Genomic DNA, 14432 nt, shown 5'->3' on the forward strand with positions numbered 1-14432 from the left:
TATTTAATTGTAGATGATATATTGCTTTAAGTTTACTGCCGTAAGCTGTATAATAAAGGCAAGATAAATTATGTGAATAAAAACCTAACTCTCAATTCAAATGAGTACAGTGACTACAAAACACTCTATAAAATGACTTGGCAATGAAATCTAAACTAGAATTCAGCAATGTCAGATTATGGTACTATTCATGTGTTCTTTTGATTATATTCCATGTTTTGACTATATCTGAAATACATTAAGTCGATTAAAATTCTAAGGTTTAATAATCTAAAAGCAAATCAACTATAATTGATTTTACTTTATTTTTTATTATTTTTTTTATAGCTGGCACTACTCCGTTGATGATTTCCTTTTAGATTATTAGAAGTTTTTTTCTAAATTGCATTTATAATAATAAAAATCGTTACAGTGGCAGAGCTGTCACCATTTAAAATAAATAATTTAAAAATAGGCCGGGGATGGTGGCTCACGCCTATAATACTAGCACTCTGGGAGGCCGAGGCTGGCGGATTGCTCAAGGTTAGGAGTCCGAAACTAGCCTGAGCAAGAGGTAGACCCCATCTCTACTAAAAATAGAAAGAAATTAATTGGCCAACTAAAATTATATAAAAAAAATTAGCCAGGCATGATGGCATGTGCCTGTAGTCCCAGGGGGAGGCTTGAGGCAGTAGGATTGCTTCAGTCCAGGAGTATGAGGTTGCTATGAGCTAAGCTGATGCCATGGCACTCTAGCTGGGAGAACAGTGTGACTCTGTCTCAAAATAAATAAATTAATTAATAAAATAAAATAAAAAATTTAAAAATCAAATTTAATTTTCTCATTTTTTGAAAAAAATGAAGACTCAAATTTGAAAACATAGTTTATTTTCTCATTCAGACCTTTGTAGTTTATTTTTACAAAATAGCAGACAAAATTTGGTTCTTTATATTAATACAGAATATGTAATACATATCGAAATATATATTTGTAGCACTTAAGTTATAAACACACAGCAAATTCAGCATCACTTAAACTGCAACCATGTTTTTCACATTAAAGAGATAAACATTGTTTTTAGCTTAAATATATAAATAGTCTTTGATGCTTTATGTCAACCAGTATTTACAAAAGCTAGTCTAAAAACTACCACCACTTACAAAAGTGATGAGCTTTAGGATACAATTTTGCCACCATGCCATAATAAAGACTTAAATTTATAGAAAGCCAGAGGAAACTAATCATTTCAGTGCAATTGCAGTAGGTAAATTATGACTTTAAGATGTGCAGTAGGGGAATCCAGAAGGGATGCTTTTGAGTCTTCAGTTGCTGCATCCTTCATGATCCAAACATATCTTAATCCAGGTTTGAGTTATGTCCCTAAATCACCTAACTGTGATAGAGGGAAGTTGCATAGGGACTTTCTTCACTTCTGAAAAAAAAGAAATACAACACAAATCAGTGTTTAAAATTGTATTCAGAAAAACTAACACATATGCATATTATACCACTTAACATACACTTGCCAAAGAAGCCCAGGAGTGTATCAACTTAGAATATTGTGCATGCCTTCAAAGTTGTATGGAACACCAAAACTTATTAAGGTTTGGTGTTTCATACAATAAGGTGTACTTTATTGTATCCATTTTACTGGTGTCTCAGTTATTGGAAAAAATAATGGTATTTGTTTATCATATCTAATTTGTTTATATTTATTTAAATATATTAAATGTATACTACATTATATTCATATTTATACTTGTTTATTAAGTTTTTTATATTCTACCTCTTTCTCAAAAGGATTTGAGGCACCTACAACAAATTGCATACATATATAATAACATGATGAATAAAATAGAAAGAAAAAATCAGGACTAAGGAAAGGAGAAGGAAACCAATATATTAACCATAAAAAAAATTACAATAGTTGAACCTGGGTATCAATTTTAGTTGCAAGCTTCTCAGTAGCTAGGGTAAAAAAAGAAAAACACAGTAGGTTGTGCTTTCTTAAAATAAGGAAAGAAGGAAACCAATTTTATAGGAGAGAAAAAGGTTAGCCTGAGTACCAAAATGAAAAACAAAAAAGCACACATGAGATCTTAAGTAGGAACTACCCAGTAACAACTAACAGACAAGATCTGACAAATTTTATAAGGATCAGTATTTTACAAGTATTTCCTGGGGCACTACTGTCCTTGAAGGTGTCAATGAGATGCTTTTACTTGGCTGATATCCCGAATTGCTAGCTGAATAGTAATGCTATTAAAGCAAAGCAGCAAACTTTTTATAATAAGTAACACAGACGAAAGCACTGCTACAGATAAAGGCTTGTGTAGCAGGCAGTAGCTCTGTTAGATTTTTATATATTTAAAATGTCTTTTTAGAATTAAAATATAGATTTTAAAGCAAAAAAAAAAAAAATTGGGGCCAAGGTGGGAGGATCGCTTGAGGTCAGGAGTTTGAGACCAGCCTGAGCAAGAGCGAGACCCCATCTTTACTAAAAATAGAAAAAAAGCAGGGTGTAGTGGTGCATGGCTATAGTCCCAGCTACCCAGGAGGCTGAGGCAGGAGGATCGCCTGAGCCCAGGAGTTTGTGGTTGCTGTGAGTTAGGCTGATGCCACCACACTCCAGCTGGGGTGACAGAGCAAGATTCTGTCTCAACAAGAAAGAAACAAAGATTTGGCCCAGCAAGGATATCTTAATAGTAATTTATTTTGCCTCTGACATTAGAACCAGGATATTTTTACCTGCTCTCTTCTTTTAGTTTCTTGGCTGCCTGTGTTGATAACTTAATCTGCAAATCGAGTCTCTGCAGGAAATCTCTGGCTGATACTTCCTCAGGCTGCAAGGGCTGAACATCAGATTCTTGAGGACTGGGAGGAGGGAGGTCTTCCCCAGCTACCACTGGTTCCTCTTCATGAGAAAAACCGCTATCAACAGTTTCATTTTCTGGAGAATCAATGGAGTTAAGTCCATTAAACAACAAAGGCTTCTCTGATATAACTGGGATGTTCAAAGTTTTCTTCAGAAATATACAATCATTGGTAAACAGTTTATTGGCCCTTTTAATCTGCTCCATCTAAAACATAAGAAAAGAAACACAGAGTTAATATAAGCAAGTCCAGGAGTAGTGCTTATCATACAATACAGAACTACAAATACTCGTGAGCAAAATGTATGCAATACTTTCTCTGGATTTGAGATTCTTCATTCCGGTGTGGTCACCTCCCCAGAAAGCCCTAGTTATTTCAAGAGATGTCAGGAAATACTGTTTTCCCAATTTCAAAAAAGGAAAGACTAATTTTCCCCCACTGCATTATTTCCCCTACAAGGCAGCTTTCAACATCAGTGGCTTTAAATCCCTGAAGTTAAAAAATGTAAAATGTTTGCACTTATTTAGTAAATTTCATTCTTGTTTTAACATTTCTATTATATGACTTACAACAAATATCGCTGCTATTTTACTTACGGAGTGCTTCCCACGTCTCTAGAACTGTGCTTGGCGAATACAGTCATCCCTGGGTACCTGTGGGGGATTGGTCCCAGGACCTCCCTTGCATAACAACGTCTGAAGATGCTCAAGTTCCTTATATAAATGGCATAGTATTTGCATATCGCCCCCACACATCCTCCTGTACACTTTAAACCACCTCTAGATGAGTTATAATACATGATACAATGTAAATGCTGTATAAATAGTTGTCATACTATATTGAATAGGGAATAGTGACAAGAAAAAAATCTGTACATGTTCAGGCACAACCACTGTGGGCCTAACTACATTCTCCGAAGTTGGTTGAACCCTCAGATGCGGAGCCCGTGGGCACAGATGGCTGACTATAAAAGTACCAGTATTTGGAAGAATGATGGAGGCAGGGCACAGGCATTAAGAAAGGCCTCACAGAGAAGGAGGTGGTTCTGATTTGATTCTGTTGACTCCAGACGGGTCCTGAAGAATGGACAGATGTGGGACAGGTAAAGAAAGCAGGTGGGCGCACTGTATATACAGCGTCTCATTCTTTCCACCCTACAGAGTGGGTACTTGAAGATCCACATCACAGATAGAAGAAACAAAGCTCACAGCGATTATGTGCCATGTTATCATCATACAACTGGCAGATGAAGAAGCTAGAATTTGATACAGGTTTTTATAACTTCAAACTCTTTTATGGCCTATGGATGCCTCCCCCAAACCACTGAGATGGGGAAGGGAAGTGGGGGTGAAAGAGGGAATAGAATTTACATACATTATCTCGCTTAACCTTCTGCCAGTAACAGTTCTGCAATCTAGATACCTACCATCTCGTTTTTTTTACAAATGAGGAAATTCGAAAGCTACAGCCCGAGGGCCACATGCGGCCCACCAAGGATATTTATCCAGCCCGCTGGGTGTTTTTGCCGCCACTGCCTGTCCTGCTTAGCAGCCGACTCGTCCCGGGTCCACAGTGCGCATGTGTGGAATGTGCCCGCACTCTCCAATGGCCCTCCAACGGTCTGAGGGACAGTGAACTGGCCTCCTGTTTAAAAAGTTTGAGGACCCCTGCTCAAGAGAGTTCAGTGGGCATGTCTAAGTCCACAACACTCGTAAGTGCAGACAGGACTAAAACCATGCTGGTCCTGAGCTTGTTGGAGAAATGCTTACTTTGATATTCATCACACCCTATTATGACCTGTCTACAGACTTCTCCACTCTATGAGCCTGGAACTTGCACCAAGCCAGGCACTCTGCATGCACCGTAGCACCTAATTCTCACCATAACTCTTTCTTGCAAAGTCTGTAACCAAGACAGTGCAGTGCAATAGCTAAACACACCGGCTTTGGAATCTGACAGTCCTGCTTCAAATTCCAGCTCCACCAACACAAGACTGTATGAACATGAGCTTGTTACTTATCTCATAGAGCCTATTTCATCATGTGTAAACAGATATCATCTACCCTTCGCAGGGCTGTTGCAAGGATTAAATGAGAGTTTATATACACACTCACATAGATATATTTATATATAGATAGATAGAGAAAGTGAGAGAGAGAAATATTAAAATATTGTGGTGTATACATATATATAGAAAGAGAGAGAGAGAAAGTAGTTAAAAAAGTGCCTGGCTGTCGATAATACTACTCTCCGTTTTCCAATAAAGCAAAGCAATCAAGGCCCAGAGAGAGGACTGATTTGACCAAATACATATGGCTCTTTAAATATCTGAACTCAGATTTCTGACTGATTCTAAAATCCATACAACACCTGGATTAACCTACATGACTGATGGAACCACATTATGAGGACTCTTTAATGCCAAATTAATTCTGAGTGAAAAAAATCATATTTCTACTTCAAAAAGCCTGCAAGACCAACAGTCATATAAATGGGCCCTGTTTCTCCTGCTTTGTTATAAGCTGAATCCATGCAAATAGTACAAACTCACGGCTTTCTTTTTTCCTTTAAAAGATACTACATTAAAGAAAAGATAAGGGACGGTCTTTTGTGTTCTAGTTTCTAGTTTAAGGAGAAAAAGCAGGGTGAGAAACAGAGAACATAGACATGGGCAGGTGCGTTTTGGAGACCAAATTAAAATCTAAAAATCCCAAGTATTTCTGCTCTAGTTTAGGTTTAGACCTGAGCTTGAACGCTTTGCCCATACCAAGTTCGGATCTATCCCGTTCTGCCTGTGGCACCCCCAGTTCTCCCAGCCAGCAGCCAGCTACTCACCTGCTGCACAGGCTTCCAAAGGCACTGAGCGCTCCCCTGGCTCTAGGTGAGAGGTGACTCAGTCCTGCCCTTTGAAGTATCACAGTGCCCTGGCTTTCGTGATAGGTCACGGTCCCCTCTCAGAGCCACTCAGACATGCAAGGAGACTTTTGCTGGGTCTATCAGGGACAAACTTCTCTATTTTTTTCTGCTGGAAGCAGGTGGGCTGGAGATGCTGGCAGTCATCCTGCTACCGTGTGGAACCTGACAATGAAGCTACCTTAGAGGAGGGCATGGGGACCTCCGGACCATAGCCTGAAACCAGAATATGCTCAGACCTTTCAGTTCCAGGAGCAAATAAACTCCATTTAGGGTTTTGTGGGGGTTTTTGTTTTCTTTTTGTTTTTTGCTCAGGCCAATTTGAGTTAGGTTTTCTGTCACTTGTAACTGAAAGAGCCCTTGCTGATACAGGGACCTTTGAAATGCTTATTGGAGGGGGCCTGCAATTGCTAATAGTCGTTGTTTCCTGGGAATAATGATGGAGGACAGAAACAGATGGGAACACTAGGATCTGAATTGCTGAGCAGGGCTGGGAACAGCAAGAGTATACTGTGAATTCCTTCAGAGCAAGAATTGGTTACTTCTATAGCCTCCCTGGTCTGACAAAGATCTTATACACACTAAGTGCTCTGGATGGATAGATAGGTGAATTAATAACAGGTCAGGGAAACAGGCTTGTAGAAGACAAACCCCGGGAAGTAACCAGAAATGGGTAGTAAATGTTGTCTGTTAGGCTGTATATTCTCCTTTTATTTTTTTCTTTATATTTTTTTATTAATCGCAGAAAACTCAAGACAGATTATTCTCCTTTTAAACCTCCCTTCACCTCCTAATCTATTCCCCACTCTTTCTGAGCCTGTTCTAAACCCTAGGAGGCTGACCTTTTATAATAAGAACTGCATTACCCTAGTCCCCTTGTCCTTGGAATTATACTTGGTATTCTAATCAGAATGACTTCACTGTGCCTGGTGGCCAGGGTTCCTGGCAGGCACCCGCCCATCCAAGTCTCCAGATCTGGCCAGTCTTCGCTTGGCCCTTCAGGCCTAGGGGCAACGTCTCCCTGCCATAGCTAGTCTCTGGGAACTTCACCATCCCTTGTGGGTTCCCTAAACCCTGGTCACACTGTGAATGTCCCTTCACTGAGCCCTGTTCAGCGGCATCCTCTGAGCATGCTATCTGCATCCTGCTGGGACGCTGAATGCAGAGCACGACAGGCCACTAAGGCCAGGCAAGGGGCCAAAGATACTGAGCAAAGACAAGGTGACTGAGTCGGACACTGGGTGTGGTCAGGGAGTCCACAGGCAGTGAAGGGCAGGGCTCCCCTGCCCTTGTACTTACTCTTGCACAGTGATTCACTATAGATTGCCCTTTTACCCAGTTTGCAAGCTTCCTGAAGTCAGGGGCTGCATCTTCTTCATCTCAGTAGCATTAGTAAACATTTCAGGTATATGTTGACCCTTGTGGTCTGGATTCAAAGATGACACACAGGATGCTAGCACCAAGGGGACCAGGGACACAGAGACATAGCTTGTTCCCATCAAGGTGGGAACCAATATGAGGACAGGGAAGATCTGAGTCTGAAGGTGAAAACAGGTAAAATAGTTTAATATAACGTAGGAGTTCAAAGAACAGGCTCTGGGGCCACACTTTCTGGGTTTTTATCCTAACTTTGCCACTTTCTAATCATTCTCTGTTTTCTTATCTGTAAAGTAAGGAGAGTCATAGTTCCTTCCTCACAATATGATCATTCATTAATTAATTCATGTCAAGTATTGAGAACAACACATGGCACACAAGAAGTACTCAAAAATGTTAGCAACTGTTATCATTAAGTTTGGTTAAAAGTAAGAAAGCAACAAGAAAGGGCAGATCTTAACATGTATTCAGCAAATGAGAAGGAAGGAAGTAGGAATTTTCTCCCATTAAAATTTTTTTCTTGGCCATATGCAGTGGCTCACACCTATAATCCCATCACTTTGGGAGGCCGAGGCAGGAGGATCACTTAAGGCCAGGAGTTTGAGGTTGCAGTGAGCTACGATGATGCCATTGCATTCCAGCCTGGGCAACAAAGCAAGACCCTGTCTCCAAAACACTAAAAAATAAAAAAATAAAAACATTTTCTCCCCTAAAGTAAAAATATGTAAAGAAAATTTCACATAAACAAGCCTAGATAAATGACATAATACGTTGTCACTGCCCTGTGGCAAAAGGTTTTGAAAGGTTTTTACGAAAGGTCACAAATTTGATCTAACTTGTTCTTTTTTATAAGTAATGGCTTGGGCCAACTACACAGGCTCTAACTCTCTGTTACTTCTATTAAAGTTATGGTATGAAACCAGACATACAAAGAGCTAGAAAAGAAAAAAAAAAGCATTTCAGCCAGAAAGAACAGCAACAAACACCCGAGAGCAGGAAAAAACCATGTGGTTGAAGTACAGGGAGTAATTAGCAAACTTCAGGCCAGGCAGGGCCTTGGATGCCAAGGTAAGGAATTTGGAATTTATTTTAAATGTGATTAGAGGCCACTGGAGGATGAAGGAAGGGAGTGACATGATCTGATTACAGTTAAAGATCACTCAGCAGCTGTGCGGAAAAATGGATTAACAAGAAAGAGGCATTAGTGGACACAGGAAGCCCAGTTATGGAGGTAACCACGGTTAGCACAGACAAGAAAGCATGGGGGATCCAAAATGGTGAAATGTTATTTTACTTTGCTTTGGAATGTTTAATACTTCTATCTGAACATAGATGGGTCTACCGTTCTAGGAATTTCATCTCACATAAAAATAAGGAAAGTCATGATCCAATCCAGAAAGAGCTAGAAAACTCTACAGCTTTCCTGCCTGTCTCTGTTCAACTTTTCCTAAGATCCTGTTAATGCTGAGACTAGAAAGGGTACCCTGTTCAAAGTGATGCAGAACTACCCTCTGTTTATTAGAGATGGGTGTACAGGGTTGGGGGCCACATCAATCACATGCTTTCATTTCCAAGTCTCTCCTAATCGGGATTGCACAGCACAACTCAATGAAATAGAAATTTACTCTCTGGTCACTAAGAAACAGATTACAAGGCCGGGCGCTGTGGCTCACGCCTGTAATCCTAGCTCTTGGGAGGCCGAGGCGGGCGGATTGCTCAAGGTCAGGAGTTCAAAACCAGCCTGAGCAAGAGCGAGACCCCGTCTCTACTATAAATAGAAAGAAATTAATTGGCCAACTGATATATATATAAAAATTAGCCGGGCATGGTGGCGCATGCCTGTAGTCCCAGCTACCCAGGAGGCTGAGGCAGAAGGATCACTTGAGCCCAGGAGTTTGAGGTTGCTGTGAGCTAGGCTGACGCCAGGGCACTCACTCTAGCCTGGGCAACAAAGCGAGACTCTGTCTCAAAAAAAAAAAAAGAAACAGATTACAGAATAAGGAAAGTGAAAGCTAATAGATGGCCACAAGGTCGGTCATGCTAAAATCAGGCAGAATGAGTGCCATCAATAATTTAAAAATGACTTATTGAAAATGATTCCCCTATAAATATACTTTGTAAAGGTGAATTTACTTTGGAGGGAATTTGCAAAACTTCCCCTCTAGAAAGTATCTCAACAGCAGCCACTGGGTACGGCTGAGACAGTCCTTCCTGCAAAGGACTGTTGGTTCACACGAGTAACTTTTTTTTTTTTTTTTTTTTTTGGAGACAGAGTGTCGCTTTGTTGCCCAGGCTAGAGTGAGTGCCGTGGCATCAGCCTAGCTCACAGCAACCTCAAACTCCTGGGCTCAAGCGATCCTACTGCCTCAGCCTCCCAAGTAGCTGGGACTACAGGCATGCGCCACCATGCCCGGCTAATTTTTTCTATATATATTAGTTGGCCAATTAATTTCTTCCTATTTATAGTAGAGATGGGGTCTCGCTCTTGCTCAGGTTGGTTTTGAACTCCTGAATTCAAACGATCTGCCAGTCTCGGCCTCCCAGAGAGCTAGACGAGTAGCTTTAAAAAAAAAAAAGACACTTGGGTCACCATCATCAGGTCACCTACCTAACAGTGAATGCAATATTCAACACTTCTTTTTCTTCCTCTCCACTCCTTAAAATAGACAAGCCCTTCCAAAAACATTTCAAGACAACTAACGTCTTTCACACTACTGTGTGGCTTATGGACATTTTCATATACACATACAACTCTCATTTGATTATTGTTTTACAGAAAACAGGCTGATTATTATTATTTTTACAGAAAATAAATGATTTTCCCAAGATTCACCCCCACATCTGTCTCCTGTTACATTCTAGATGTTGGTGGCAATCACACTTCAGCATTGCCATGTGCTCATGGGAAAAAGGCTTTTTCCTTGTCTTTGCTGTCTTAGAAGAATACAGGAGATTCCACTCACATGAAATGTCCAGAAAAGGCAAATCTATAAATGAGAAAGTAGATTGGCGGCTGCTCGGGACTGGGGTCGGGCACAGAGAATGAGAGGAATGGGATGGACACCGGGCCTTTTTCAGGGTGATGGAACTTCTCTAAAATTGAGTTGTGCAACTCAGAGAGCTGTCTCAACTCTCTTTAACAAAAAGCACTGAATTATACACTTAAGAGGGGTGAATTTTGTAATTATACCTCACTAAAGCTATTTTTTTTTAAAAAAATACATGAGAATCTACTAAAACCCCAAATTACTAAAGTCTGCTTCACCATACCTCTCACTTCCAGTGGTACTATTTACAGTTCTCTTTCCCTTTGACCATCAAGGGTCAACAACCTTCACCAGCAGCAGGGGCTAAAGTTATAAACACTAAAGGTTTACATACGCTAATACTTAACCTTCTAACTCACAATGCTCATTCTCCTCAAAATGGTGATCATTTCACCTTTTCTCAGCAAGATAACTTGTTAGGGGAAATGTTAAGCAACAACTTGGCTTAGCAGCGAAGAGGAAGAGAAAACCCTGGGAATAAAAGTGGACAGGAACTAACTGAGGGTACTGGGAGGGTGAGGTGGCCTCTGGAGAAGAGAGAGGACAGGTGAGCTGCCTGGGAGAAGCAAAGAGACAAAGAAAAAGTTGATGCACACCAAAGTCCACTGGGCTGCCTCCTGCACACTTTGCAATTCCTATACTGATCTCGGGAGGTTTTTCCAGGATTGCTAAACAAAAAGCTGACAGCGGCAGCCTGGAATGTGTCACTTTCCTGCAGAGGCTTGACTCCAATGGAGAGGAGCCAGGATCACTGAAAAAGCAATAGCTAAATCTTGAATAAGGAGTTAGGGAAGGGACCTTAATGTCTCAGTGGAAATCAACACAGCCAGGGAAACTCCAGCCAATCTGGTTCAGGTTTGAGGTTTGAACTGTATTTATTTAATAGTTTCTCAACTCAGCCCAAATAGTTTCGGTTTCCCAGACTCACTTCCTCAACTGCCTCATACTATGGTAGAGGGGCCCAACCCTAACACTAAATGTAATTCAGTGTAAAGACCCACTGCTGGTGGGGGGAGGAAACACACACCAGGTAAAGGCAGTTGTCTTTTATAGATCTGAGAACTAGCCGCAAACTGAATCTTGCAGTTTTAGTCTTCAGCAGCAGATGCTTAGGAGCTATAAGCAACTAAAGTGAAACCACAGAGGGCTGTGGGTTGCAGAGAGTTTGCCATAAGAAGGGACAATGGGAAATAACACTCCTCTGGGTATCACAGATTCCCAGGTACAGGCACCACGGCCTAATAGGGATGATGCATGAAAAACAGACAGAAAAGACCTTCCTCCTCCTTCAGTAACTAGGATAAAAATAAGGGTGGATATCAGAAGTAACATCTAGAGAAAAGCAAATGCTTTATCATTGTATTAATTCAAGATGGTCTCAATAAATAATCCCACTTGGAAAATATCCTTACCTCTCTCATCCATCTTCTCATCTGTAAAAAGATTAATTACACCTATCTCCTAGGCTTATTGTGAAAGTCAAATAAGATCAAGATGAAACAGGACAAATGCAATGCTTGGCACCCAGCAGGCATTCAGCAGAGGGTAGCTGGGGATACTTCCCAACTCCCTTTCTTCTGGCTCTGACCCAAATCAGGCCCCACTAACGCACAAGGAGAACTGGAGGTCTCTGTTCACATTTAGAAAAGTCCCAAGAGGGCAGAATGGGGCTCTCCAGGACATGAGAATGTCAGTACATGACTGCACAGCAAGGTTCCTGCTCTCAAAACGTTTAAATGATAGAAGGGCCGGATAGGTAAACCATACACCCCCTCGAATATGCAAAATAGATTACTAGGTCTCTGTCACTGGGTAAAGGGCCAGAAAGAGTTTCACTTTAAGGGAAAGATATAGATCAGATCATCTTTCTTCCCATTGCTGTCTAAGGTGCTTCAGGAAAGAACATTGAAAACTGATACAGAACTCAAATGTAAAAAGGCCATCACATAGCTCAGAGTTAATTATAAGTAATTTTAATGAAACAAATTTGTTCCCTCAGGTTTCCATGTTCTTCCAAGAGGTGTAACGAAATACACCCAGGACACACACACTTATAAATTTGTAATAAACACAGCCCTCCAGCTCACCTAGACCACTGTTCTTGGCCGCTGCTTAGCGACAGGTGTCACATTCACAGTTGCCAGTGAGCCCAGGGGTGTCATTTCACTTCTAAATAAAGCATAATCGATAGAACCAGAACCATCCAGTCGGTACAACTGTACCAACCCTGACTCATCGCAGAGCTTGTTTATGCAGAGGATAAAATTCGCCCTAGTTCGGCTTTGAGTAAATACACTGTAGTGTGTGCTCAGGACTGCGAATCAAGTGAGTGTGGCTCCTGGAGGTGCCAAAGCCCTAGCCCTCCCTGGCCTTGCTCACGCGACAGATCTGGACTGAGTCTGGGCAGGGCACCGGGAACTCGATGCGCCTACCTGGGGAGGGAGGCTTAGCGGCCCGCCCCTCTGGCTGCAGGACCAGCTCTGGCGACCCTAGCTGTTGCCCGCAGCGCGCGCCGAGCGAGCGCTTGGAGCAGAGCCCCGGGGGGACGGGTGGGTGCCTTCTCGACACCCCGTCCTCCCCTCCCCTCCCCCTCCCGCAGCCGCACGGCTCCCCCGCCCGGGAGCGAGCTGGCGGCCCGGGCCGCGGCGGCGCGCCCTGCTCACCGTGACTCCGTACTTGAGTGCGATGCCCTGCAGAGTGTCGCCGGCGCGGACCGGGTGCTCCACATGGCGCTCGATGACGCCGGCGCCCAGAGGCGCCCGCACGCTGGCCGTGCTACCGTACGAGCGGGTCTTGGTGCGGGCGAGGCTCAGCGACAGCTCGGCCTCCTCGGCCTCGGAGCCGGAGCGCGAGCGCGGCGGCGGCGACTGGGCCGAGGGCCGCGGGGCGCGGGGGCCGCCTTCCCGCAGGGACGGCGCGGGCGAGGAGTCCGCCATGGGTCCTGCCGAGGCCGCCAGGTCGGGGAGCCAGCCAAGGGGGCGGCGCCTCCTCCTCCTCCTCCTCCGCCGCCGCCGCCGCCTCTTCCTCCTCACAGGGGCTGCGGCTGGCCGTTCCGCGGGGGCGGCGGGCGCGAGGCCGAGGCGGGAAGCTGAGGCTGCGGGCCGGGCATGGCGGGCGCCTCTCTCCTCCGCGTCCTGCCGGCCCCGGGCGCCCGCGCCGCTCGCGCCCCTGCAAGGGGAAGAGCAGAGCGAGCTCCCGCCGCTGCCGGGCCCACCGCCGCGGCTCGTCCCTGCCCGCCGGTCCCGGGAAAGCCCTGCCCTGCGGGGAAGCGGGGCCGCGCCGCAGCCGCGGCGGCTAAGAGCGGCCCGGGCGCCGGGTGGTCTCCTGCGCCATGCAGACGGAGCCTGGGCAGGACCCCGGCCACCGCAGGAAAGCCAGAGCTTCGCTCTGCCCCGTCTATTGACTCCCCAGCGGGGGCCAGCTTGCTCACACCTGAAAGCTCTGGGTACGTTTCTCCCCCCACCCTAGTGACCTCAAAGTCCACGTCACAGAAAAATGTAATAGCATCAAACACACAGCTTCTCCAGGTCCATCTCAACGCCTGGAGGGTGCAGTCCTTTCAACATTACGCCAAGAGGTACAGTGCTTCTAAGGCCTGGTGGCTGGCCTCAAAATATACCTTCCAGTTGTTTGAGTTTCACTCTTCTCTACACACCAGTGCCAATTTTAGTCCTGGGCTGCAGTGAAAGCCTGACTGCCGCACAGTTCCTTCTCCTGGCTCACTAATTTACTATCTGCGCCCATCTTTTTTCTCATCAGTTTCCTCTCTGACACCCCGAAATCTTAACTCACCCCGGTATTACCATTAAATCTACCCAAAGACTAGGTCTTACTCATCTTTTTGGCTCCAGCATTGCCTGCCTCAGGGAAATAAAAAAATGTACATGACCACGAGTAGTTGAATTGAGGTGTAGTAAAAAGAGCCTGAAGGCTAAATGAGACTGTTTAGCACGAGTCTGCCCAACGTGAACTTTTGAGTGTCCATTCCAGGACCTAGGAGAGAGGTGGAACCTGAGTCTCAAAATATACACAAGATTGGGTAACTTTGGGGCAACTTTCCTCTAAGAGTTTACAATCTAGTAATGAGACAGCATATAACATGTTTTCCACTAAGAAAAAATTGCTAAAGGACTAGAAGTTTCTATTTGAAGATTAAAGAACTGGGTTACCTGAGTTGTTATTAGGTGTTCATTAGAAAGCATTCTGCATTACGTGGGGTAAAATTGCAAGCCATATTTCCT

General features: G+C 43.7%; 1 protein-coding gene across 3 annotated transcripts; it reads right to left on the minus strand.

Moving 5' to 3' along the window:
• Positions 1-850: 850 nt before the first annotated feature.
• Positions 851-13635, minus strand: LYSMD2 (LysM domain containing 2). 3 transcript variants are annotated; one of them, XM_076004368.1, is made up of 3 exons: positions 12855-13635; positions 2729-3060; positions 851-1409 (listed from the first exon to the last, which is right to left on the minus strand). In XM_076004368.1, exons 1-3 carry the CDS (start codon positions 13125-13127, stop codon positions 1370-1372), a joined length of 645 nt encoding a protein of 214 aa, XP_075860483.1. In that variant the 5' UTR covers positions 13128-13635; the 3' UTR covers positions 851-1369. The 3 variants fall into 3 exon arrangements, with proteins under 3 accessions (XP_075860483.1, XP_012618927.1, XP_075860484.1); XM_012763473.3 differs by having other exon boundaries at positions 851-1412; positions 12855-13632; XM_076004369.1 differs by lacking the exon at positions 12855-13635 and adding an exon at positions 5690-5716 and having other exon boundaries at positions 851-1412.
• Positions 13636-14432: the final 797 nt, after the last annotated feature.

Source organism: Microcebus murinus, chromosome 6 (genome assembly GCF_040939455.1).
Source record: "Microcebus murinus isolate Inina chromosome 6, M.murinus_Inina_mat1.0, whole genome shotgun sequence".
Lineage (NCBI taxonomy): Eukaryota > Metazoa > Chordata > Mammalia > Primates > Cheirogaleidae > Microcebus > Microcebus murinus.